Genomic DNA, 27,918 nt, shown 5'->3' on the forward strand with positions numbered 1-27,918 from the left:
CAAAGATGACGTTACCATAATCTGAAGAAACCCCTTATCCCGCCGAGCTGAGTTCGGAGCCCCGCCCCTCTTTTAATGAAAGTGCGTCACATGCGTCATCCTGAATTCTTCCCTCCCATTGGACGAGGAAGTGGATTCAAGTCAGGCCTCGGCCCACGTGACACCTCTGCCATTTGACGTTAGCGAGACTGCGCAATATTATCATGAGCGTTTAACTTGACGGCGTGACTCTTCTATTAATGTCCGCCTTAGAAGTCAGTGAAGACTCGTATTCTATGCAACATCACCCACCGCTTTAATTCAGTAGACATGCGGCGAAGTAAGACTGAAGTGGACCGGTATGTTGCCTCTGTCCAGACTTCCTCTCCCTCACTCAAAGAGGTAAGTGGAGCCGGCGGCTAATGTTAGCATGCTACCGCCGTCATTCTACACCTGAATGTTAAGTCACCTGGCACGAAGCGACAGTCGGAATAAATCGTTTAGAATACGTTGTTGTTAAATTAACGTTGACTTCACGAACACGTAAGCACTTCCAGGTTGGCTGTAACCAGTTAGCCAGAACAAGCTAGCAGCTTTAGCTAACCGGCACGATGACGCCTAGCCGTGTCTCGGATCTTGAGAAAGCGCGCGGCATGGGCTGGTCAGAGCCACTAGCTGGATAGCTAACGGTCTTATAACAGATACTTCGACCGCCTAGCAGACTGCCCAAAACCCTGCAAAATATGCCCCCAATCTGTCCGTTGTAAGCATATTCGTACTTTTAATGGTATGAAACCTATGTTGCTTGGGTACGCTAAACATGTCGGTACAAGTCGAAGAGATGCAATATGTTTTCACTGCAGTCACCAGTAAAGGTCAGGAGTTTTTGTGATTGTTTTGAAAACGGGACACTACTACTTGTAGTTCTGTACATTTAATGTTACCTATCTGGGATTCAGAGTATTCACATCTGGAACAAAATCAATACGAACAGTAATGGATGTACAGTATTTGTTTACAATGCCGGAGTTGTGTAATTGTACTTATTAATTTGATTTTTTTTTTCAACTTTTACAAATTATGTCTCATTATTTGTCATTTACAGAAGCCAGTCAAAGGATTTTTATTTGCGAAACTATATTTTGAAGCAAAGGAGTATGAACTTGCAAAAAGGTAAGGATGTGTACTTTAAGTTACTTTCTTTTTACCCGTTTAGCCAAATGAGAGTTGAAATATATTATCAACATCTCTGCAGTCTGCTCTAAAATGTAATCTTGTTGTCATCTTACCATATCTTACTTATTGTGTGGAAATATACCCCATATTTCCACTATAACTATAAAAGCAATCTTCACTCGCTAAATGTACTGCAAAAAAAGTCAGTAAGGATAATGATACTACAGAGAACATACTAACTCCTTATTTCTAAAATCACAAATACTTAAACTTGCTGATATAGTTAATTTCCAAACAGCTAAAATAATGCATAAGGCTAAAAACAACCAATTACCTAAAAATGTCATCCAATACTTCTCTACAAGAGAGGAGAAATATGATCTCAGGGGAGAACTACATTTGAAACACTTATATGCTAGGACTACGTTAAAAAGCCATAGCTTTTCAGTATGTGGAATCAAACTATGGAATGGATTGAGTAAGGAAATCAAACAATGCACAACGATGAGCCAATTCAAGAAACAATACAAGCAGTTGATGTTTGCTAAATACAAGGATGAAGAGTCTTGAACCAGTCATGATGTGCTATATATATCACTATATTGACAGTTACTATGGTACCCATTATGTCATTGGATGGTCATATCACTTCATACTTCGGTACAAGGTGCATTATTTAAAAAAAAAAAAAAAAAACTTAAACTGTATAATGTAAAGCAGGAAGTGAACAAATGTAACAGTTACTGATTGTAAAAGTACCAGATGGAGGGGTAGGATTTAATAAGCTTTGCTTCTTCCTACTCCTTTTGGACATGTGGAAATGTGAACTGATTATGCGATGCATTCAATTGTAATCTGATGCATGTTCAAATGAAATAAAACCATCACCATTACTGTTACCATCTTTTTAGACATGTATCCGAGTATCTCCAAGTCCAGGAGAGAGATCCCAAAGCACACAAATTCCTAGGACAGCTCTATGAGAGGGAAGGAGACATCAACAAGGCAGTAGGATGTTACAAGGTAAGAGGTCCTTGTCGGTTGTTAGTAGCAAAATTGGTATTAGGCTGTTAATTGAACACTAATACAACTAAGTGAAAGTGTTTTTTTTCCAAATGTTTTGTTTGTATTCAAACATTGGCAACATTGTTGCATGCAAATGCATATTGCTCCCAGCTGAAACGCTTGGGATGTAAAGTGAGGATGTATTCTGTGAAAGTGGCTAAACCAACCCAGATGCAGCGCAACACAACCTAAATGACCCAAACAGTACTGTAACAGTGGTTATCAATTTACTCTGTCAAGTCCAGTTCTCGGGTTTGAGCTCGGTGATGCCCAAATGGAGAATTGAACCCAGGTCTTCCCTATTTCCTGACTGTGGCCTACATGCTAACCACTTTTCCACCATTCAGCCATTGCCATATCAAAATGAAATAAATTAATTCTACTGATTATCTGCGATATAAGTTCTTGGTCCCACTGATGAATTGCATCAGTGTGCTCGAGACGTACTCGACACTCGGCACTGACTTTTCTTTGTGAATTAAAAAATCTTTATTGCCAGCAAATACTGTAATATAAAAAGACGTAGGCTCGAGTACTCCCACAAGGATGGATGTGACATCTACGTACATCTGCTAACGTTGGCCGAATTAATATTTCATATTGCATATTATTCCCTGTGCTTGGCTCAAAAAGTAAGAAAAGTGTATACACTCGGCTTAAAGTGTATTTCGCTTATGGATGTATAATTTGCCCATTCAGCTGAGTAGCAGAGTTTACCGACATTGACAGTCTGAGCTGTAGCACTTATCTAAACTTAGCCTTACAATATCTTGGGTTTGATTATTTTCCTAAATTCAAGTAATCTCTGAAATGCATTCCTCAAACAACACACGGGACAGATTTATTGTAACTAGTACGTGAATCGCATAGATTTCCGATTCGTCCCCCTGTGTGGGAATTACTGTATGAAGTACAGTATTACAGTAGATGCCTGCTTTTGATGGGCTTACGTTTCGGTCCCAGCAGGGAGTAGCGAAAAAACGTTTTTGACACGCGGCACACTCACTCCCTTCCAAATCCTTAAGTTGGCGTTCTCCCATTTCAGATCAACATTTGCAATAAAAGTGACTTATAATACATTGATTAGATTCAGCTCTGTAACCCTACCCTTCACTCTGCAATTGCCATTGTTCACATCCAGGATTAAGACCTAAATATGCCATCCCAGCCATCCATTTTCTGTGGAGCATATCCTGGCTGACTTTGGGCGGGAGGCGGGGTACACCCTGGCCTGGTTGCCAGCCAATCACAGGGCACATATAGACAAACAACCATTTACACTCACATTCATACACTCATGGACAATTTGGAGGCGTCATTTCACCTAGCATGTTTTTGGAATGTGGGAGGAGGAAACCCACGTACGCACAAACATGCAGACCTAAACTTGTTGCAAGTTTTGAGGCCAGATTAATTGACCAAGCCAGTGCCTACATGGCTTGCATCTTACAGCACACAGATTGGCCAATGGTGTGTTCAAGGACTGCTATACAAATGTGACGTCTCAACATTTGACGAATAAACGATCAGTAAATCCTACATAAACGTGTACAAATAGTGCTACATGTATACTGTACATTTTACCTGTATTTACCACATATTTATAAATAATTACTGCCTTATAGTGCATGAAACATGTTTTCCTATTGTGTGTATTGTATAATTGTGAATCACCATGTTCAGTTATCCATTTCTTCCAGGTTGACGCTGCTGTTAAATCTTATTGAGCGTATTCCAAGCTCATGATCACTATTTAAATGTTCTGAAATGCTTTTTTCTAATTTATCACCAAATTGTTTATTAAGTTTACTTTTTTATTTATCACGTGTATGAGACAGCCACATTGCTCTAATACATTGTCACCCTTCGCAAACACAATGAAATCGCTAGCCTTTGTGCTTGTATCAACTAGTTGTCGTGTGTGTGTTATGTACACAGCGTTCTGTGGACTTGAACCCAGCCCAGAGAGACCTGGTGCTCAAGGTGGCTGAGTTACTGGTCAGCAAAGGGGAAAATGACAGCAAAGCAGAGTTTTGGGTGGATAAAGCTGCTAAGTTGCTGCCAGGGAACCCGACAATCTTCAACCTGAAGGTGAGGCTCCCTTTCTTCATCGGGGCTTAACAGGACACTGGTTAACAGATGTGCGATTCAAGATTTCTGGGGGAAAAAATCATATAAAACACAGCAATACTGTACTTACAGGACTATAAGCTCATAAATACACATCAGATTGTTACAACTCTTTGGAAAGTTGGGAAATATTTTTTTCGAATATGTCATCAATTCTGCATATTCAACATGTGAATATGAGCTGTTGACAAGGTCCTTATTGTTTCTTCTCCCCTATGTCAAGGAGCGCCTGTTGAGTCGCCAAGGCCAGCAGGGTTGGAACCAGCTGTTCGACCTCCTCCAAGCTGAGCTGGCAGCACGACCGGGAGAAGCACATGTCAATGTCAAGCTGGTCCAGCTGTTTTGTCAGGACGGTCAGCTGGAGGAGGCCGTTAAGCACTGCCTGGCCACTGAGAAAAGGGGCTTGCTGCGCCACAGTCTGGACTGGTACACTGTGGTTGTGCGCACACTTCAGGTCAGCGTGGTCTCCGTTCCAGAATTCAGTGAACTACATCATGTCAACAAAACAAAGTGAACCAATTTGGGTGATGCATTTGAGCTGGTTTTAAAAGGAAATTGTTATGATACTGTAACTAAAAGAAAATGAGGTGTGACGACTGGCTGACCGTCTAAATCAGGGTGTCCAAATTCCGGCCCACAGCCTGAAAATGTAATTTAACAAGAAAACAACCAAAAAAAATCAACAGCACAAATTGAAAAATCAGCAGAAGTCAAAATAGGTATTTGAAAAGAATGTTGTAATATGAGGAAAAATATCATTTCAGTAACATAACATTTAAATATTAAAGATGTTTACCTTTAAGTTCTGATATTATGAGAAGCAAAACAAGGAATTTGAAATAGTAATAGAAATGTAAAATGCCAGAAATAAACAAAACAGCTATAATTTACAATAAAGTTAAAATATATATATAGAAAAAAGTAATATACTAATGAGAAAAAACTTGCAATTTCATGAGAAAAAAAACTCTAATTTTAAGAAAAATAGAAAAAATACCATATAATTGAAACATTTTTTAAAAAGGTAGGTTTTTATGAGGAACAAATCAAAATAAGTTGGTAAAATGTTTTGAAAATTCAGAAAAGTCAGGGGAACATTTGAAGATAATTGCCGAAAATGAATCAAATGAAAAATCAAGGGAACACTAAAGTAACATGTTGTAGACCGGAATGAATGAAAAAGTTTTCTTGTTTTTCCATTGTTGACTGTGATGACAACAAAATACTGTCAATTATCAATGAAAATCAAATGTATCAACTCATGGAGGTCTGGATTTGGAGTTATACTCAAAATGAAAGTGGAAAAACACTACAGACTGATTCAACTTTGATCCTTTAAACAAGTCAAAATGAGGTTCAGTAGTGTGTGTGGCCTCCGCGTGCCTCTATGACCTCACTACAATGCCTGGGCATGCTGCTGAGGCGGCGGATGTTCTCCTGAGGGATCTCCTCCCAGACCTGAGCTAGAGCATCTGCTGTGTGCCATCCAGGATAGCATGCAGTTTGCCACAGCTCGTTTTGCTTGTTTAAAGGATCAAAGTTGGTTCAGCCTGTAGTGTGTTTTTCCACTTTATTTAATGAAAATATTTAATTCATTCAACGTGCTACTTTATTGTTCCCCTCATTATTTTGAGCAGTGTATTAACGTCTTTGCGTTGCTTTACAAACTATCAAAGGGGTCCTTGCATCCTTTCCTTTTTCATTATATGCCCCTTGTTGGGAAAATTTGGACACCCCTCGTCAAGATGAACTTTTGAAAAAGCGCCCATTTTAACAACTAAATAATAACCGTAATTATTTCAGGACTACCTGGCTCAGCCCAGCATCTCCAACAACGAGAAGATGTGTCGTCGTCTTCAGAGAGAGCTGCTTTTGGCCCACTGCAGCCTGACGAGACTCACACTCTCTGGAAGTGGTGTGCAGACTTGCATCGACACTCTCGGATGGTAAGTGTTTGTGTGTCATATTTTAAGTCTTTATTTGAAAAAATCCATCCAGTGGCATCACAGTAAAAGCAGCATAATGTGTTCATTATACAACATTAGCTTGAGGGATACAATATGTAATACACTGACAGTCAATAGACGCTACTTGTAGGGAGGTTGTAATTATACTTTGTGGCTTTATTGTGGACTTAGTACTGAGGTAATTAATTCGTTGGATAATGATGAGTTGTTATGTTGTCACAGTTCATTGCATGTGGGTTAGGCTCTGTGCAAAAGTGGACCAAATACACATTGCTCAGTAAACAGTGGGGGTTTTGGAGGCCTTAGTCCAGTGAACAGCATCATCCAACATCTATCACATGCACGTGTCATACAGTCATACAGCACGGGAAACAACCGGCAGAAACAAGACTCGGATCAGCAACCCCATTCCACTGTGCATCAACCCGGTGTTGACCGGTGTTTGTGTTTGGCAGGTGCAAGTCCCATTTTTTTTGTAAAGTTTTTAGTTTTTTTTTAATATATTTTTGTTATATTATTTATATATATTAAAATCTAATCAGTAAACTTTCAATTTAATATACTAATGATTGTCACATTCACAGTTTAGGTAGTTGGTATCATTTGCAAATAATTAAATTCAATATGGCATGAAAGACAAATACCGTATTTTGTGCACCATAAGGCGCAACAGATTATAAGGCGCAGTCTCAATTATTAGTCTACAATAAAACAGTGTGTAAACAGTAGTTTAACTTCATTCTACTATTTAACAATACGCTCACCATATTTTTTTTTAATTGATCTTCACTAATCTGTCAACGGCATTTCACACTGGACTGTTTTGTGAACATGGGCCCAGTAGGCAGTTGGACTAGCCGCCAAAATTGCTGAAGCCTTATGCCTTTCCAACGTTACTTGGTCGTGTAGAAGAGTGTCCTAACTGTGTTTTGTCTAAGTCATGGAGCAAAACCACTTGTCTGTGTAGCATTATAGCATCGAGGAAGTGGGGTTGCTAATAGCTCTACCCATCTACCCAAGTTTTTTTTACTCACTGGTAGTCCTGCAAAACACATTACACGTTACCAATGCTGTAGAACCTGCTGACCTAAAATGCTAAAACTACTTGCATTGAGAGAGCGAAGTAACTTGTTTTCTTGAGAAACTTTGGACTGCACTGTCTCCACTTCCGGGAGGCGCGAGAGACTTTTATTTCAATGCAGTCCTACCAACATGTACAAATTTATAGTACTCAACCTGCAATTTCACTTTAGAATATGCTTGTATGCTCTCCATTTTGTTGCATTTTCCCGGTTTCATTTTTAAGTTCAGTCTGTAGATAAATGAATAATATTATCAGTTTCTGTAGTATTTCAAATCGGGGCGGGGGCGCAAAAAAATTCTGTCCCTTAGGGGGGCATGACAGAAAACAATTGAGAAGCACTGCCTTCACCCAACCATTCACAATTCATTCACATATGGCTGTGTAGCTCACCCGGCGCTGCCCCCCAGTCTTAGTTAAGCTGTGTTCGCCAGAGGTGTGGCGGATGTACGTATTACGTATTGTAACATGCGTATTATGTCCTTGTGTCAGCGGGGAATGGTCCAACAGTCAATCAAGTGGAGCGATTTTGGAACTTTCAGAAGTTTTCAGAAAATTAAAGGCTTTTAAGTGTCCCTTATAGTGCGGAAAAGGAGGTACACATAATTCCTCAATAGTTGGGTACATAACCCGAGTACTGGTAATTTGTCATTCAAAATAGCTAAGTAACTTTGATTAGACACACACTTCATGTATAATGTCTGATTACACAAGAAATGAAAATGATTATGCAAAAGACAAAACAGCTTATTGCAACATATTAAAAAGGTTTCAGCAATGGACACACTTTCCCATTCATCATAATATAATAGTTTAAGAAACAGAAGTGTAGAAACACGCATTTCTATAGTGATGTTCATGACAGGAAGCAAAGCAAACTACTTTTTTTTTTCTACATAACTCGCCTACATAACTTTTGTTATAGATATAGGCAGCTTTCTGCCTACTACTGAGTTAGTTCATCCATAATCAGAATAATAAAGATGAAAGTTACATCTGTTCACCATTGCTGCGGGGTAGCAAGAGCGAATCGGTAGTGGAGCCTAATGTCAGCTGACTGATATGACATCTACAAAGTGACGTTTACGTGATCAACCGGGAGCACGCGATTGACGTGTACTAGACGATATCTGAATTCACTGAGAACCAATACTGGGCATCTTTAATGCAAGCTCTTGTTGTGTTTGTCTGCATGAATGCAGTTTTGACCAGACTATGCAGAAGCTGAGTAGCGTTGCAGGCCTCCACGCAGATGATCTTTATGAGGTGTTTGTGGAGATGCGAGGTCATTTGTACTTGCACGCTGCCACTCTGCTCTTGAAGCTCGCTCAGGATCGTCAACAGACATGGAGGGCTGTCATTGACTTGTCGGCGCTATGCTACTTATTGGCCCTGCAGGTACCGACTACTGACACACATACTTTTGCACACAGTGTACGATATGAGAGATTTTAAGAGTCTTACAGAATGGCTTTTTATACAGATAGCACTCATCTTTATTGAGATTGTGTTTTTGTTCATTTTTTCCATTGTCAGGTTCCCAGACCAAAGCCTAAGGTGACTAAAAGAGATCAGCCAGCCCCGCAGCATTTGGAACTTCTTGCAAACGATAGACAGAGTCAGGCTGGTCACATGCTGCTAAATCTCAGTACTGATTCATCCAGCCTCATCAGAGAGGTAAATCTCTCCATTCTCATATGGTTTTAACTGCTTGATATGTATTGTTGCTCCAAGTCAGTGATTGTCACGCAACTGTGTGACACGCCAACATAGGAGTGGGGTGGTGTCGGATAATCAATTTGAGAACCACTCTAAGTTAGGGCTGAGCAATATGTCTATATATGTTTTATATAGCTATATTTATTTTAAGCACGATATCAAAAAGGAGCACAACGTTTCATATCGATATAGACTGGATTTTATGGCGCCGCCCGAGTGCAAGCTAGTTACGGCAGCGCCATATCTCCTGCGGCATTTTTAGTATTTAATAGTGTTTTATTTATTTATTACTGTTTATGTGTCAGACCGACCCCTTAAGCAAGTGTGACAAAGACTGCATCAACTATGTTTACTGTCTGTCGTCACGGGGAACGTGAGATGGAAGCGCTAACGGCGCTAACCCGGCCTCACAGACTACCATGAGTGCAGCATGATTGCAATGAAGATTAAACATTAACTTTTTTCTATATTTATTTAAAAAAAAGACAATATACAATTTTATTTCAGTGGCTATTTTTCTATATGAATGTTTACATTTTAATAAAACTTTGCACACATATTTGGCTTTGTTTTTGTCTAAATTCAGTTTATGGAAAAAATATCTGGCTGTATACGGATATTCTACCGACATATATCGAGATATGAGTTTTGGTCCATATCGCCCAGCCCTACACTAAGTGATCTGATACTTGTGCCGTAAACATTTCAACAACACTTTCTTATTTCTGCACATGCATAGGTGGTGGAAGCATTTGGCAACCGTAGCGGTCAGGACTCTCTGGTTGAACTTCTGTTTGGACGGCAGTCACCCACTGAATCTTTCATTGCAAATGATGACATCCATTACATTAGTGCACAACCTCCAGAACTCTCTCAACTGGCCAAGTGGGATGCAGGTGCAGAGCTACAGAGTCAAACACTAACTGAAAAATATCTTAATGTTGTCGTCAAGGGTTTTGATGCAACGGTATTCTCATATTTAAGTGGGGAAAAAAGACACTTTGCTTATGGCAAGGTGCTGAAGAGGAGTAAAGCTCAATATGTTAAAGATTCAATATGACATGAAGCCATTACATGCAATACAGTAACTCAAGTATGACATATCCCAATTTAATAATCCCAAAAAGGTGCATATGTATTAAATTGATGCTTCATCTGCAGGTTCTATCATGTTGCATTGTGGCGACTTGCAACATCTAAGCTGGTTAGGGCTTCAGTGGACTCTTTTGGCCCAAAGACCAGCCTTGCGGGTGTGGCTGCAGCAGCTTTTCCCAAGACTTACCCTGGAAACTTCCAAACTTGACACAAATGCACCAGAGTCCATCTGCCTTCTGGATTTGGAGGTATGTGACACTGGGCTGTATTTTGTACATTAAGTCTGTAAATAATGACATAATTATAACACAATGGCAATATGGAAAATGTCATACGCAATAAAGATAGTCAGCGCTAAAAGTTGTGTTTCTTGCAGGTGTTTGTATATGGTGTGGTGTTCTGTAGCCACTGTCAGCTGCAGGAGACGGCAAAGATAAGCAGTGGAATAAACCAGCAGCAGCAGCATCTTTATGAACCTCGCTGCCTCCCACTTCCCCTTCTTCGCCTCTTGACCACAGAAAGACAGAGGGAGTGGTGGGATGCTATCTACAGCCTCATTCACAAACGAGCTGCGTGAGTGTCAGAATAATATGTACAACAACTTTCCTGGGAATAATTCCTGAGCCCTCCTTGATGCTCCATTGTTGACGCTGTTCCGCGTTTTGATGTCATCATAAATCAGCGCAGTGTAAAATTAAATGAGCTTAATTTTGTTTTATCGTTATTTCTGTTTGTCCAAATATTTTAAAATATGTCTGTGTCTTTGCAGTCCTGGCATGTCGGCCAAATTGCGAATGATAGTGCAGCATGGGCTGAATACTCTGAGAGCCAGAGAGAAACATGGGCTGCACCCAGCACTGGCCATCTACTGGGCTCAGTGTCTTAGCCAGACGGTGAGTTTTGAAATGGAATGCGTTGATTCGGCTCTTGTGGCAGACTCAGTGGCTCATTTAGGCTGCAACTTTTTTGTTTAACGAAACAGGGTGATGGCATCAACTCGTACTATGACCAGAAGGAGTACATCAACCGCAGTGTCCACTACTGGACAGTTGTCCTTCCACTGCTTGAAAAGATTAAAAAAAGGCGAAGTATACCAGAACCCCTCGAGCCCCTCTTCATACATTTCCCATCCAAAGATCTTCAGGTTAGTACTCCTAGTTGCCGTCTAAATCTTGGCATACCAGCTCAAACCTTCAAACCTGTTAGGAATGATTTAGATATAATTTGTTTACTATTTCAAGATGGAAAATGTAGAAAGAAAAATGCGGCTACTGAATATTTTAGTAATCGAGTATACTGAATATACTGACATTTTTGTTGATTAGTCAGGGGAATTTTTTTTTATTGCTTGTTTAAAGAGAAATAATACATTTACAAGAAAAATAAAACATCTCACGAAGTAACAAAGGACCAATTGGTTTAATAATTTACATAAGCTTTTTATTTCTTAAATGGACTTTGTACATAGAGTAAGTGGTGGCTATTTTTAGGGCTATGTATACCATATGCAGTCTGACTGCACACAGAAGAAAGACTTCTTGAGGGAGTGGAGTTTAACTGCTGTGAATGAAGCAGGCAAACCAAAATGAGGTTGATAAGGAACCAAAACAATACTTTGATGGAGGTTGAGAGTTCCCTGAGTCTCGTTGGTAAAAGATCATTCATTAGTTCAGTTCAGGGATTAGCAACCAATAAAGATACAACAAACAGAGACTAAAACAAAACAACAACAAAAAACAGCCGAAATGAAGGTAACACAACAAGAACTTAAGCCAATGATACGACAAGTCACGCAGTCATGCAATAATAAATTAACAAACAAATCAATGAGAAAAATATTGTACATTATCGCAAATTTCATTGTTGACGCACAGAGGCGATTTCGAAGAGCGGCGTTAAAACTGATACTCGTCGCGGTGTTCCAATTGCTGTTTCTGCATGGGTGACACTAGACACGTTGGTAACGTAAGCGATTCTTAGAAACCTGAAAAGAAATCCTCAACTATTTTATGTAATCGAGTCTTTCGAATTATCCGAATAATCATTGCAGCCCTAGATACAAGTAAAATAAGTGATGTCACGTTGACTTAAAATGAATGCAACTATGCTCACTTCCAGGGCTCCTCTGTGAAGGGTTTTCAAGAGGAAGCCAAAGTCGCATATGCAACCCTCCTTGACATCGAAGGCAAGACAGAGGAGGCCATTGCAACGTTGGAATCGGTCAATAGCATGGCATCTGTCTGGCATTTGGCTCAGGTTGGTCAGCTGTTTTTATAAACCTGGAGGGGTTTGAAATATGTGGAAAATTTTGATTTTTCTCAAGGAACTATTGTATTGTACCCCAGCAACAAAGCTACCCACTTGTCGGTCTGCCAATGTTATTGTGGTCGTTTCCATTTTCTTCTGTTTGCTTCATGATACTCAAGTTTGCATGTTATCGATGCTAATTACTCGTCCTTTGAAATAACTGTCTAATGATGTTGTTTCTTCTTGAAAGATATACCAGCGGTTGTCTGAGGAGGCCAGCAATGGAGTTGAGGAGACCCAGGACAGGTGCATCACTTTTCTGAAAAAATTTAGGATCTACCTCTCCAAGATCTACAATGCCAATGCGGATGAAGTTGAAAAAGTAATTTTTCTTAAGTCATTTTTGAATTTATTATGGCCGATTTTTGTGTTTATTATTATGGGTGGTGAGCTGCTTGATATTGTTGAACTTTTTTTTGTACTTCTAAGGCTCAAAATTAAACGTTGCCTGTATGTTGTATCCCAGCTTCCAGTGTCCATGGAGGAAGTTGTGGACCTTCTAAATGATGTCAATCAGCAGCTCGGAGAGAGTGAAGGGGATGAAGATGAAAAAAATGACGATCATCGGGGACCAATCCATTCAAGCCCTGCTCGTCCCACAGACACCATAGCCACCATATCCCACGTTATGTTTTCCACTCCTTCCCCTAACAAAAGCATCGTTTCTCCTTCCAAAAGACACCTGGTAGGGTATCATCTGACATTCTTCCAGAATTAAAAGTAATACATAAATTCAGTTGGATTTGTTTTGCTGCTTGTTTCACAGATTTCTCCAAAAACACCGCCTCACTGGGTGGAGGATCAGAAAAGTCTCCTCCAAATGCTGTGTCAGCAAGTTGAAGCTCTTAAGGTCAGCTCAACAAGATTTAGATCATTAATCAACTTGAACTTCATTCAACTTCAAGTTACATTTAATGCAGATTAAGCAAGGAGCGGACTAATTTGTTATTGTTTTAATATTCAACTTGGCTAGCCATCACTTACACTTGGATGGCTTCGACAAGTCTGACGATGTTGTGTCTCCCTGTTTGGAATTGCGCTCGTACTGCTTTCATTCAAGAATGGAGTTTCCTTTTCCTATGGCTTCTATTTGCGGTGGTGAAAGTTAGTAATCAGATTGAGTCTTTTGTCGCCTGGTTCCTCTTGTTACAGAATGAAGTTCATGACTTGAAGCACAACGCTTCGGGAAATGTAAGCTCACCTCATCACAAAATGTATGGTGAGAGTTACGGTGCTGAAGGAATACAGGAGTCTTTCACTCCTGCGCAGTCCTACCATGGGGCCCCCTTGACAGGTTAGTAGATACAGAACAATATACTGTGTATTCATATAATGACAACAGAAAAGATAGTTGATGAAACATTCTTCATGTATGTGCATTGGTGTTTAAGTTGCCACTACAGGTCCATCCGGGTACTACAATCAGTCTCCAGCATACAACTCACAGTATCTTCTGCGCACAGCAGCAAGTGTAACCCCCACAAAGGTAAACTAATCATTGTGAAATCATAACAAAGGTCATTGTGATAAACATTTTCTTTGTTTTTTTTGGGGGGGTTGATTTTAACGCAGGGCCCAATTTATGGTATGAACCGTATGCCACCTCAACAGCATATGTATGCCTATCAGCCGCCACCCCATACTCCTCCCATGCCAACAGCTCCAGCCTGCATGTACCCTCCTCAAGAACAGGCCTTCACTGCACCTCTTCGATTTGAATCGCCAGCAACAAGCCTTCTGTCACCATATAGTGAAGAATATTACGGGCAGAATGTACCTCAACAAACCACAAACCCACCTCTGCCCGAACCTGGTTATTTCACCAAACCGTCAGTAGTCCCCGCTCATCCACCAAAGACTATTGATCGGAAACCTTTGGAGCTTGGAAAACTCTCCTTTAGCCAGCAGGCACCCACTGAAGTCCCTAAAGTACCTAGTTTTGGAGCAAGCACAGTTTCCCAGCCAACACCAACAGCTGCCTTTAAATTTAATTCCAACTTTAAGTCCAACGATGGCGATTTCACTTTCTCAACATCCCAAGCGAAGCACAGTGAAAGTTTGCTCGGTCTTCTTACGTCTGACATCTCCGTTAAGGCCGATACTTTGCCAGAGAAGCCGCGTGTTCAAGAGCAGACATCAAATCAAGCGGGCATCTTCACTTTCGGCAATAAAAACTTGTCAGGCTTCTCTTTTGCCGATGCAGTACAGGGCTCAGGTCCTGGAAGTTTGTTCGGGAAAGTAGAGCAGCCATTTAAATTTGGAGATGTTACCAAACCAGTATTTGGTAAAGTTAAGTCCGCACCTGAAGAAAAAAGTGCAGCAGATAGTGACAATGACAGCACTCATGCTGAGGAGGAGGATGACGACGACGAGGAGGACGATGATGATGATGGTCCTCACTTTGAACCTATCGTACCCCTTCCTGATAAAGTTGATGTTAAAACGGGTGAGGAAGACGAGGAGGAGATATTTTGCAATAGAGCAAAGCTGTACCGATTTGACACAGAGACAAAAGAATGGAAAGAACGAGGCATCGGTAATGTTAAAATCTTGAAACATAGCATTACAGGGAAGGTTCGACTCCTAATGAGACGGGAGCAGGTCCTGAAGATCTGTGCAAATCACTACATCACCACAGACATGTTACTAAAACCAAATGCTCTTTCAGATAAATCATGGGTCTGGAATGCCATTGATTACGCAGATGAAGAGCCAAAGCCAGAGCAACTAGCCATCCGTTTCAAAACAACGGATGAGGCATCACTTTTTAAGTCTAGGTTCGAAGAAGCCCAGAACATTGTGGTGAAATCACAAGAAAAGCAGGTTCCACAGGAGAAGAAAGAGGACGTTCCAAAAGCCTCTAAACCTGTGGAAACTCTTACTGAACTGTTTGGTATAAAAGAAGGAGAGTGGGATTGCACCGAGTGCTTTGTCAGAAATAAACCGGAGGCTGTTCGTTGCGGTTCTTGTCAAAGTGCCAATCCCAATTCCTCAAAGCCAGACATTCAGGCTGAAAATGAGACCAAAGATAGTCCCTTTGCTTTCAAATTTGGGACAGATGACAAGACGAAAACCAGTAGTTCTAGCTCCCCATTTTCTGGATTTGGTGCTTTTGGAAATTCTTTCCCTACGTCTTTTACATTTGGTACAAATTCTGCAAAACCCATTGACACAAAAAACAGTGCCTTAGCTTCTGGCTTTGGCATTCAGTTTGGGAAGAAGGCAGAGCAGTGGCTTTGTGATGCATGTTCTACAACGAACGAGGCGTCTGCAGACAGTTGTGTCTCTTGCAAAGCCTCACTTAAAGCAACCTCCACAGCACAAAGTGCGCCCAACGCAGTTAAACCTGTAAGCAAACTTTCAGAATCAGTTGAGAGTTCTGTGTTTGGTGACCAATTTAAAAAGAAACCAGATCAGTGGGAGTGTCAGGAATGCTATATAAGAAATGAAGCTGATGTAAACAATTGTGTGGCCTGTAAAAACCCCAACCCTAGCACAAAGTCAAAGGAGGGCGCACCCACTGCTAAAAGTGCAACCGGCGCTACTTCAGCGTCAGGCTTTAGCTTTAACTTTGGAGTGAAGACATCATCGGGCCAGCCAACCGGAACTGGCTTCACCGCACCTTTTGGAACAGGCCATTCTTTTCAGTTTGGTCAAAGCAAAGTTGAAACTTCAGCGGCTTCTTTCAAATTTGAGGTTCCTCAGACTGATTCAAGTACCACCAGTTCTTCTGGCTTCTCTTTCTCCATGCCTGTTTCATCAGGCGGCTTTAAATTTGGAATCCAGGGCACTGCAAACGATAGTTCATCGAATAACTCAAGCTCAGCTGACCCAGTAGCTTCATCGGGTTCTGCCTCCAGCTTCCTTAAAAGCATTGCTGATAAACACAAGGAGAAAGAAAATGCTTGTAGCCCACAGCAAGCGGACCAACAGGAACCTGAGACAAATCCATTAATATCTGGTAAAAATGATTCTTTCAGTTTTGCAGACCTGGCACAGTCAACTGGAGGAAACTTCCAGTTTGGAGAGAAAGACCCCAATTTCAAAGGTTTTTGTGGCGCTGGTCAGCCGCTCTTCTCATCATTTCAGGCCACACCCACCAAGACGAATGCCTCCAATGACCAGGTAGAAGACGACATGTATAAAACTGAAGAAAATGATGATATTCAGTTTGAACCAGTGGTTCAAATGCCTGAGAGGGTTGACCTGGTAACGGGAGAGGAAGATGAACAGGTTCTTTATTCACAGCGTGTTAAACTCTTCAGATTTGATACAAGCACGAGCCAGTGGAAAGAGCGTGGGGTTGGCATCCTGAAATTCCTGAAAAACACCTGTAATGGCAGGCTTAGAGTTTTGATGCGACGAGAGCAAGTTTTGAAGGTGTGTGCCAACCACTGGATCACGACCACCATGAATCTTAAGCCGCTAGCAGGCTCAGATAAGGCATGGATGTGGTTGGCTAATGATTTCTCAGATGGGGATGCCAGACTTGAACAGTTGGCGGCCAAGTTCAAAAGCCCCGAACTTGCTGAGGAATTTAAGGAAAAGTTTGAAGAATGTCAGAGACTCCTCTTGGACATTCCCTTACAAACTCCCCACAAATTGGTTGACACAGGTAGAACTGCACACCTAATTCAGAAAGCCGAGGAAATGAAGACTGGCTTGAAGGACCTGAAATCTGTTTTGACAGATGGCAAGGCAAAGATCAAAGACCATGACAATCAGGTAGATATTCCAGCATCTTCGACTATGTCAAGTCTTTTAATCAAGCCTCACAGTGAAACCACTGGGCCTACCTTAGAGTGGGATAACTATGATCTAAGAGAAGAGGCTCTAGATGACACAGCAGACTCCTCGGTCTATGCTTCTCCGCTTGCTAGCAGCCCACTAAGAAAGAACCTTTTCCGCTTTGGGGAGTCCATGGGTGGCTTCAACTTCAGCTTCCAACCTGGCATAAGCCCCTCCAAGTCTCCTGCCAAGCTTGACCAGAGCAGAACCTCAGTGGGCACCGATGATGAGCAGGATGTGACCCAGGACGAGGAGAGAGATGGCCTTTACTTTGAACCTGTAGTTCCCCTTCCAGATTTGGTTGAGCTTTCAACAGGTGAAGAAAACGAGCAAGTAGTGTTCAGTCACAGAGCCAAACTGTATCGGTATGATAAAGAAGCAAGTCAATGGAAAGAGAGGGGTATTGGAGATGTCAAAATCTTACAAAATTATAACACAAAACGGGTGAGGTTGATTATGAGGCGAGACCAGGTTCTTAAGATTTGTGCTAACCAATGGATCACAGCAACTATGAAGCTAGAACCAATGAAAGGTGCAGAGAAGGCCTGGGTGTGGAGTGCATTGGACTTTGCTGAAGGAGAGGGCAAAGTTGAACAGTTGGCCTTGAGATTCAAATTGCAGGAAACGGCAAACACATTTAAGCAGGTTTTCGATGCGGCCAAGATTGCTCAGGAGAAAGTGGAACTTATGACCCCTGTAGCGTCCATCACATCTCAGGACAGTGGAGACTCTTTAAAAACTCCCACTGCAGTGTGTGGGAAGGCCGCAATTGCTATTTTGGAACAGACAACAAAGGATCGAAGTGAGCTCTCCTGCGACGACAAACCGTCTGGTTCTCAAAGTCCAGCCAACCCCACCAAGTCAGTGATGTTGCCCCCCAAGTTTGTGTTTGGTTCTGATAGCCTTCAGAAGATCTTTGGAAGTCCAAAGTCTCCCTCTGAGAGTGGTGACTGCGAATCCAGTCTGAAAGTGAAAGATTCTGGACATCCTCCTAAGGGGTCGTCACCATCGCCTGCATTCAAAATTCCACAAAAAGGTAAGTATTTTACACAATATTTATATATTTTTTTTTGTTAAAACATGTTAAAAGCTTTTAAATATACAAATTCTTCTTTGCGTCTTATTGCTCCATTTTTAGTAGTAGGTACTCTGTACAGGTACTCTGTACTCTGATGCATCGGCATCATGTTTAGGGTTGCTCCTTCAAACGTCATTATGATTGATGTTGTCAGCGGCCAAATCTGATCAAGGATCTTCCAAGTCTAGAACTAATCATGCCTGAATGTGAATACAGTGATACGTGCCAAAGAAAACTGCATTTGACTGCAGGTTAGCTTCATCAAGAAAGGTGAACATTTGGACAAGACAAGTTGCAGGTCATTGTGATGGCCATTTCAGTGCCGCTTGCAGCTTTAATGATTAATATTTATGTATACCTCACTGTTAAAATTCACAATTCACACTATTGAACTGTTTTGGCCTTTTTGGGGATATTGGCCTTCCCAGTTAGTCTCTTTTTAACCCAACAACCCATCATCCTTTAGGGCTGGATTTTAGGCTTTTCAAAGATAACCCAATGGCCTTTTGGACGAGCACATCAAGCACCCAATTTGAAAGCCCAGGTACTTTGTGTGTTAACACTCAGCTGTCACTCGGCGGGTTGATACAATTAGAAATGAATAACCTGGATGCACAGAGTGGAAAGTAGTCAAAACTAACGTGCTGCATGTGTTTGTGCAAAAAGTGCTACCAATAGTAGTGTGTATATACAATATGTAGGTAATTATTCAAGTAAAACATTATTTTGCTCATTGAAAGTTGAAAATATATGCAAACATTTCATGATAATATGTAGTTAATATTTGGAATTGCATAGTTGTGTATCTAAAATATTAATATTAATATAAAAAGCCAGCACTGCCTTAACGTAGAGCAGGGAGGATTGCATCGTCCCTCAAAGGATTGAATGTACTGTGTAAACATCTCACACTCCAAATTTAGTGCAGGAAGTGGAGTGTGAAATGCAATTCCCAGTCTAGTGTGTAGTCTAGTGTAGCTTTTGCAGTGGAGCACACCAGCAATCGCTAATTAGCGTTGGAGGTATTTACATTGTCCAGTGTTGTATGGTATTTCATACTGAGTGTACATGGATGCATACAGTCACATTCAGTGGTGCAACCCCTCAGATTAAAATTTGTCAAAACATGCTCCCCTGTGGGTTGCACGGCAGAGAGTGGTTAGCATGCAGGCCCCACAGCTAGGAGACCCGAGTTCAATTCCACCCTCTCATTTCTGTGTGGAGTTTGCATGTTCTCCCCGTGCATGTGTGGCCTGGTATGTTCCTGTGTGCAAAGCTAACACCTTCGTTAGTCAGTCACTGTTACAATGATTTATTTTAAATAGCAATGACTGATTAAATCTTTCTTCCAAATGTGTTTGTCATAGGGCCCCAGCAATCAGGAGTCAATGCCGGGTCAGACGAGGACTCTGAACTAGAGGTTGTGTATGTCAGGGAGCCAACTGCTGAGCAGGCTGCTTTAGCCCGGAAATTACTGCTGCCGCTCACCTTTTTCTGCTACCAGAATGAACCAGGCTACACTAGTGACGATCAACCTGATGGTGAGGCCAAAGTACAACAAAAACTAGTTTTTCTAAATTAGTTTGTCCAGCAGTATTTGAATACTGATGAATGAGTTGTTATTCCACAAGCAGGAGACGTATAAAAACAATGTGTATGTTTGTAGTCTACAATTAGGGCTGTGAAAAATAGACTTCAACTCATTTATTTCATTAATTGCATTTAATTTTTTAAAATGTATTAATGCATATGCATCATGACAAGCCATGCCTTTCTGTTAGGATGACCGACAACGACACAGTGTAGCTAGAGTTGCCCACAGAGTCACACAGTCTACCACTCTGGGAGACTTAAAATGTTAACAACGCCTTTATTATGCATATACGTGTGGTCCTTATGTACACAGAAAGACCTATGGACCTATTTTATTTTTTGCTGTACATGTTACAGTGAAGAAAATAAGTATTTGAACACCCTGCTATTTTGCTATTTCTCCCACTTAGAAATCATGGAGGGGTCTGAAATTTTCATCGTAGGTGCATGTCCACTGTGAGAGAGATAAACTAAAAAGAAAAATCCAGAAATCACAATGCATGATTTTTTAACAATTTATTTGTGTGATACAGCTGCAAATAAGTATTTGAACACCTGTGTATCATCTAGAATTCTGACCCTGAAAGACCTGTTAGTCTGCCCATTAGAAGTCCACCTGCACTCCATGTATCATCCTGAATCAGATGCACCTGTTTGAGGTCGTTAGCTGCATAAAGACACCTGTCCACCCCATACAATCAGTAAGACTTTAACTTGTAACATGGCGAAGACCAAAGAGCTGTCCAAAGACACCAGAGACAAAATTGTACACCTCCACAAGGCTGGAAAGGGCTACGGAGCAATTACCAAGCAGCTTGGTGAAAAAAGGTCCACTGTTGGAGCTATCATTAGAAAATGGAAGAAGCTAAACATGACGGTCAATCTCAATCGGAGTGGAGCCCCATGCAAGATATCACCTCGTGGGGTCTCAATGATTCTAAGAAAGGTGAGGAATCAGCCCAGAACTACACGACAGGACTTGGTCAATGACCTGAAAAGAGCTGGGACCACCGTTTCCAAGGTTACTGTAGGTAATACACTAAGACGTCATGATGTGAAATCATGCATGGCACGAAAGGTTCCCCTGCTTAAACCAGCACATGTCAAGGCCCGTCTTAAGTTTGCATATGACCATTTGGATGATACAGAGGAGTCATGGGAGAAAGTTTTATGGTCAGATGAGACCAAAATAGAACTTTTTGGTCATAATTCCAATAAGCGTGTTTGGAGGAAGAAGAATGAGGAGTACAATCCGAAGAACACCATCCCTACTGTGAAGCATGGGGGTGGTAGCATCATGCTTTGGGGGTGTTTTTCTGCACATGGGACAGGACGAGTGCACTGCATTAAAGAGAGGATGACTGGGGCCGTGTATTGTGAGATTTTGGGGAACAACCTCCTTCCCTCTGTCAGAGCATTGAAGATGGGTCGTGGCTGGGTCTTCCAACACGACAACGACCCGAAGCACACAGCCAGGAAAACCAAGGAGTGGCTCCGTAAGAAGCATATCAAGGTTCTAGCATGGCCCAGCCAGTCTCCAGACCTGAACCCAATCGAAAATCTTTGGAGGGAGCTCAAACTCCGTGTTTCTCAGCGACAGCCCAGAAACCTGACTGATCTAGAGAAGATCTGTGTGGAGGAGTGGGCCAAGATCCCTCCTGCAGTGTGTGCAAACCTGGTGAAAAACTACAGGAAACGTTTGACCTCTGTAATAGCAAACAAAGGCTACTGTACCAAATATTAACATTCATTTTCTCAGGTGTTCAAATACTTATTAGCAGCTGTATCACACAAATAAATTGTTAAAAAATCATGCATTGTGATTTCTGGATTTTTCTTTTTAGTTTATCTCTCTCACAGTGGACATGCACCTACGATGAAAATTTCAGACCCCTCCATGATTTCTAAGTGGGAGAAATAGCAAAATAGCAGGGTGTTCAAATACTTATTTTCTTCACTGTATATACAATGTATAATTAGTATTAGCCTAAATCAACTTTATTTCTGGACCTTTTCCATAGATGAGGACTATGAGTCAGCAGTGAAAGCCTTGAATGGGAAGCTCTACACTGAGCCTCCTGAAAGAAAAGTGACCACTTCTGGTAATGTCATGGACTCCATAGTTTAAATTGTCCCTCTAAACAGATATGCATCACTCGTTGATTAATTGTCCTGACATTTTGGGCCTTTTGTGATCCATTTAGAGCCAGACTGCCAGGTCATCTGGGAGAAAAAGCCAACACCAGAGGAGGAGGAGAAGGCCAAGAGCCTCCAGCTTCCGCCCACGTTCTTCTGTGGCCTGAGCACCACTGACAGCGACCTGGACCCTGACAAGACTGAGGACTTTGAGACAGAAGTGCGGAAAGCCCAACGAGAACTGGTATGAGCTGTCTGCGTGCGCGTACACTTGAGCTAAAAATCCAGATTTTGTGACGGTGTCTGCATGTTTTTCATTCCTGAATTCCTCCTGCAGGATTCCCAGTCAAGCAAAACCAAAAACGTCTCCAGCAGTCCTGCTGAAGAGCTGACGTTGACTGCGTCGCCGGGCACCGCAGAGGTTGTTGGCAGCACGTCCAGCAGGCAGGATGAAACCTCAGAGCAGCCACCAGACGTGCAAACAGAAGCTCCCAGCAGCAGCTCTCCCATTGACCTATCAACTAAACCATGCGCCGAGCCCAAGACCGTCACCGTTACCACTCCTGCTGCAGCAGTCACAAGTACAGGCATGTTAACGTGATATTTATAGTCGATCAAACTCTGTGGTACTGAGAAAATGGCCCTGCTGTTTCTGAGCAGGTGAAGATCTCTCTGTAGCTGCCTGAGTTATCTAATGCTTCACATCTGCTGGCATTGTACATAGTGGCGTTGTCAGTCGCTTAAATATTTAACTGTGATTAATCACTTTGTGTCCATAGTTAACTCATAATTAATCACAGACAGAAATATTCATTCATTCATTTTCTACCGCTTTTTCCTCACGAGGGTCGCGGGGGGTGCTGGAGCCTATCCCAGCTGTCTTTGGGCAAGAGGCGGGGTACACCCTGGACTGGTGGCCAGCCAATCACAGGGCACATATAGACAAACAACCATTCACACTCACATTCATACCTATGGACAATTTGGAGTCGCTAATTAACCTAGCATATTTTTTCTCCGGAGTACCCGGAGAAAACCCACGCATGCATGGGGAGAACATACAAACTCCACACAGAGATGGCCGAGGGTGGCATTGAACCCTAGTGTAGTCTACTAGCTGTGAGGTCTGCGCGCTAACCACTAGACCGCCGTGCCGCCAGATAGAAATAAGTTATCTAAAATAAGTAGGGGTGTAAATCTCTATGGTAAATGATTCAATACGCAACTACTAAGATAATGACATCAAATTTTATGTCAAGTGATGTCATTTTTATTATTTTATTCAAAAAATAATATCGTTCAATTCCACAGTTTTTGCATGTTTAATGCGAGCAGCGTTTTTGTCCCACTTGATTTGTCAGGCCTTGAATGCACCTTCTAACTTTCTCCCATGTTGCACTGATAGTCTACTGTATTTTTATCCGTATTTTTGACCTCATATTTAGTCCCAAACGCTGACACTATGTGGGAATGCATAAAGGTAAGGTTTTGATGACTTCCAGTGCTATTATGTATATATTTTTTTGGTGCACACCTCTGGAAAAACAAAGTCCAGGCTAGTGGATAGTGGCTCTGTATTCATTTTGGGCTTTAAATTTGAAGTTTCCTGTCATACTTTTGCACATTATATGATAAGTAACATCAACTACATCACTAAATGGTACATATGTTTTACTCAATCACAGCGACAGTAGTTGTGAGCGCTATCTGTCAGGGTTTTGAAGCTAATTCTACTGATTAAATTCTCTTTTCTTTGTCCATTTTTGCTCAATATTTACTCCTGCTTGTAACTCCAGTTGTGGTGTGTGCCAAAGGTCAAACAGGGTGTGCTCACATTAATCGCGCATTTTTTTAAAAATGAGTGCAGATAAAAGGAACTTCCATTCAACAGCCCTACTACATAGTAATGTGGTGGAAAAGCAATACCTTTATAGTGACTTTTCTTACATTCCAGACCCCCCCAGCTTTGGTTTCACCTCATCAGGGGCCTTCTCATTTGCCGACCTGGCCAAAAACACAGAAGGTTTTGCATTTGGAGCACAAGGTTTGTTTGTTTGTTTTTTTCTGCCACGTATTACTTTATCACTTTTGTAAGTCAGTTTTCAAAATGGACAAATGAGCATTTAACTTGTATTACTACCTTTTACTATTTTATTTTCTGTGGATAAGGGCGTTGCAAATAGAATGTATTCTTATTGTTATTGGAAGATTCTTGTTGGCCAAGCTAGATGACCACTATTGGTGTCAGTATCGAGCATCTTTAATCTTGCCTTGTTTTTGTGTGTGCAGATTCCAACTTCTCCTGGGCGAACGCCGGTGCGACAGTATTTGGCTCGTCTATGGCTCCAGCATCACAAAGCAAGAACAATGAAGGCGGAAGCGATGAAGAGGACGCACCTAAAAATGTTGACATCCACTTTGAACCCATCGTATCACTGCCAGAGGTACTTTGGAACTCTCACACACACACACTGCCATGCTGAAGTGTTAAGATGCCTTTTTTTCTGGATTTGAATTTGGAGACCATAACAGGCTACTACTGTAGGCCATAACCGACTCTGACAAGACCTCACCCCAGTCTACCCATCTTCAGCCACCATATCGGTATCATCAGTCTAATGCAGGGGTCTCAAACTCAATTTACCTGGGGGCCACTGGAGCTAGGGTTTGGGCGAGGCTGGGCCGCATCAGGTTTTCCAAAAAAAAAAAAAAACGCATTTATTAAAAACAGAAAAATGAATAAACTTTGCTTTGGTTCCGATTTTCTACAAGAAAAGCTCTGATAAAACATTCCACTGTTCTCAAATATCTTCCTTTTTATTTTTCTACACAAAATAAGATCAAGAATAAAGAAAAGCAATCAATCAGTAATAAATATAATAATAAAACGGCAAATAATTAAAACTTAAGAAACCACATATAGTTGGTGGGTAGACAAATTATTTTTTTCAGATTAAAATGAACAAAGCATTATTAGAGCCCTGTAGACATGACAAAACACGACTATAGTCACATTTATACTCTTTTTATTTACAACATATTGCGCAACTGCAGTGTCTTGAGACACATGCTAACTCGGGAACTAGAGAGCTAGCGACCTAAACGGTAGCCTTCAAGTTATTTCCTTTAAACTTAAATAGCCAAAAACTTACCACTTCCACATGGATAGGGAGGATAACTATTAAGTTATTTAACCTTTAACATGAACATTAATCAAACATAATATTTTTTCTGGGTACATGATACCATACAGCATCCATATCAAACTTGCACGGGCTGCACTAACATTAAACTTTCATATCAAGGCGGGGGCCTCAAACTAGTGTCCTGCAGGCCGCATTTGGCCCGCGGGCCGCGTGTTTGAGACCCCTGGTCTAATGGCTTCCTAACACATACTCATGTAGTACTCCTAAACATGTTTCATCTTTGTCTCAGGTGCAGACAAAGTCTGGGGAGGAGGATGAAGAAATCCTGTTCAAGGAGCGTGCCAAGCTCTATCGATGGGACCGGGACCTGGGCCAGTGGAAGGAGCGCGGCGTCGGCGACCTGAAGATCCTCTTCCACCCAACTAAGCATTTCTACCGAATCCTGATGAGAAGAGAGCAGGTGTTCCGAGTTTGTGCCAACCACAACATCTGCCCCAGCATGGAGCTGAAACCCATGAACACCTCGGCTAATGCGCTCATCTGGACCGCCACAGACTACTCGGGTACGCTAGCATATTTATCCACACAGCTTCTCCGCAGCTCTGACAGTTTTCCTGTATCCTACTCCCAGACGGAGAAGGTTCCATCGAGCAGCTGGCGGCCAAGTTCAAAACCCCGGAGATCACGGAGTCCTTCAGAAAGACCTTCTGCGAGTGTCAGAGCCACATCAGCCAATCAAGCGACGACGCCTCCTGTAGCACCTCGACCATGATGTCAAGAATTCAGGAGCACTCTAGAGACTCAAACCCACAGGTGTTCTTCACCGTGGAGGCCGACAGCCAACCCCTCGGCACCATCACTATGGAGCTCTTCTCTCAAATAGTTCCCAAGACGGCTGAGAACTTCAGGGTTCTCTGCACTGGCGAAAAAGGCTTCGGGCTCCGAGGCTCCATCTTCCATCGAGTCATACCCGACTTCATGTGTCAGGTGAGGAGAACCCTCCAGCCATACAGGTAGCCACCGTATCTCCAGTGTCTGACATGTTCTCCATCGGTTTTGTAGGGCGGTGACATCACCAACAGCGACGGCACAGGCGGAAAGTCCATCTATGGCACCAAGTTCGAAGACGAGAACTTCGACATCCGGCACACGGGTCCGGGAATTTTATCCATGGCCAACCGTGGCCGCGACACCAACAACTCCCAGTTCTTCATCACACTGAAAAAGGCTGAACACTTGGACTTCAAGCACGTGGCTTTTGGCTGGGTGCGGCAGGGCATGGATGTCGTCCAACGCATGGGGGAGCTGGGCACCAAGGGAGGTGTCCCCTCTAAGAAGCTGGTCATCACGGACTGTGGACAGTTGTAGGCTTCTCATGAAGACTGGAAGCTTCATTTGGTTTCTGTGCAGTAATTTGTGGTCATTGGGTATCAAACGATAACAAAACAGCCGACTGACCATGAATGATTTTGCTGTCAAATTTGGAACATGGGAACAGGCACTTTGTTAGCTATCTGACAGTAAAATCTCTTATTTTGTTTATATAATTGTACAGGAACTTTTTAAAGTGTTTCTTTTTGTCCTGCATGTTATGGTAGTCTATACACAATTTTGACCAATTTTTAATTCGGACAAAAAAGGTATTTGAAAGTACATTTGCTTGACAACTGTGCTAACTGCCCTTTCTCCATGTAGTTCCTCTAGATGTCGCTAGACGGTATGATTCTGTGCCCTGCATATGTTGTGTTGCCCACATAGCTCACTGTGGTGATGGAGGTTGGTGATGTACACGATCCATTGAACAAATAAAGACGCTTTACATGTAATACTGTTTTGTGATCAGCCTATTTATTATTTTATGGTATGGCGATGACCTAACCTGAGTCATTTGCCCAAATACAGCGACTCTCAAAACATATCTTGACCAATTGTAGGACCAGCCTCACACGAGACCGCTACACCTGGAGGCCTATTAATGGTGTATCATTGAAACACCAATGAAGGGGTGCCCACCTGACAACCCCAAATTAAATTTATAACCCACCCCCTTCCTTCCTGCTCTTACCCAAGAGTGGGGTGGATGGCAGGTGGGTGGCTGAGCGATGACTCGGTGGGCGGGGTAGTTTATGGTCTCAGATCGGGATCCTTGCGCAGTGAGACATTCATGTGCACTTGTAATTGTGTTAGCAAATTATTTTACAGGGGCGGCACGGCGGTCTAGTGGTTAGCGCACAGACCTCACAGCTAGGAGACCAAGGTTCAATTCTACCCTCTGAGTTTGCATGTTCTCCTCGTGCATGTGTGGGTTTTCTCCGGGTACTCCAGTTTCCTCCCACATTCCAAAAACATGCTAGGTTAATTGGCCAGTCCAAATTGTCCATAGGTATGAATGTGAGTGTGAATGGTTGTTTGTCTATATGTGCCCTGTGATTGGGTGGCGACCAGTCCGGGGTGTACCCCGCCTCTCGCCCCAAGACAGCTGGGATAGGCTCCAGCGACCCTTGTGAGGCAAAAGCGGTAGAAAATGAATGAATTATTTTACATTTTTATTCCCGTATATCCCACTTTGGGAACTGAGGCTGTGTAAGACAGCCCTTAATTTACTACTGATGAAGGGCCCGACTTAGATAGTAGTTTTAATGGTTTAGTAAACTATTT

The 27,918-nt window shown here is 42.0% G+C and overlaps 1 protein-coding gene across 2 annotated transcripts; it reads left to right on the top strand.

Annotated features, from left to right (window-relative positions):
- Positions 1–143: 143 nt before the first annotated feature.
- Positions 144–27,086, top strand: ranbp2 (RAN binding protein 2). Of its 2 annotated transcripts, XM_078795295.1 has the most exons (30): positions 144–381; positions 1,085–1,152; positions 2,067–2,178; positions 4,159–4,311; positions 4,574–4,804; positions 6,154–6,296; positions 8,601–8,796; positions 8,935–9,075; positions 9,857–10,013; positions 10,279–10,460; positions 10,589–10,785; positions 10,982–11,105; positions 11,195–11,356; positions 12,331–12,468; positions 12,710–12,841; positions 12,986–13,204; positions 13,286–13,369; positions 13,672–13,813; positions 13,911–14,005; positions 14,092–18,343; positions 18,852–18,938; positions 19,753–19,926; positions 22,000–22,080; positions 22,183–22,358; positions 22,452–22,701; positions 24,069–24,158; positions 24,404–24,558; positions 25,550–25,823; positions 25,892–26,247; positions 26,323–27,086. In XM_078795295.1, exons 1-30 carry the CDS (start codon positions 310–312, stop codon positions 26,626–26,628), a joined length of 8,949 nt encoding a protein of 2,982 aa, XP_078651421.1. In that variant the 5' UTR covers positions 144–309; the 3' UTR covers positions 26,629–27,086. The 2 variants fall into 2 exon arrangements, with proteins under 2 accessions (XP_078651421.1, XP_057937711.2); XM_058081728.2 differs by lacking the exon at positions 18,852–18,938 and having other exon boundaries at positions 151–381.
- The last annotated feature ends 832 nt before the right edge of the window (positions 27,087–27,918 follow it).

The sequence above is a fragment of the Doryrhamphus excisus genome, linkage group LG12 (genome assembly GCF_037039965.1).
Source record: "Doryrhamphus excisus strain RoL-2023G ecotype Guam linkage group LG12, RoL_Dexc_Guam_v1.1, whole genome shotgun sequence".
Lineage (NCBI taxonomy): Eukaryota > Metazoa > Chordata > Actinopteri > Syngnathiformes > Syngnathidae > Doryrhamphus > Doryrhamphus excisus.

Coding starts and splice junctions, on each gene's coding strand:
- ranbp2 (XM_078795295.1), top strand. CDS start 310: ATGCGGCGAAGTAAGACTGAAGTGGACCGGTATGTTGCCTCTGTCCAG. Junction 2,179..4,158: donor AGGCAGTAGGATGTTACAAG/GTAAGAGGTCCT, acceptor TTATGTACACAG/CGTTCTGTGGACTTGAACCC. Junction 25,824..25,891: donor GACCGCCACAGACTACTCGG/GTACGCTAGCAT, acceptor TCCTACTCCCAG/ACGGAGAAGGTTCCATCGAG.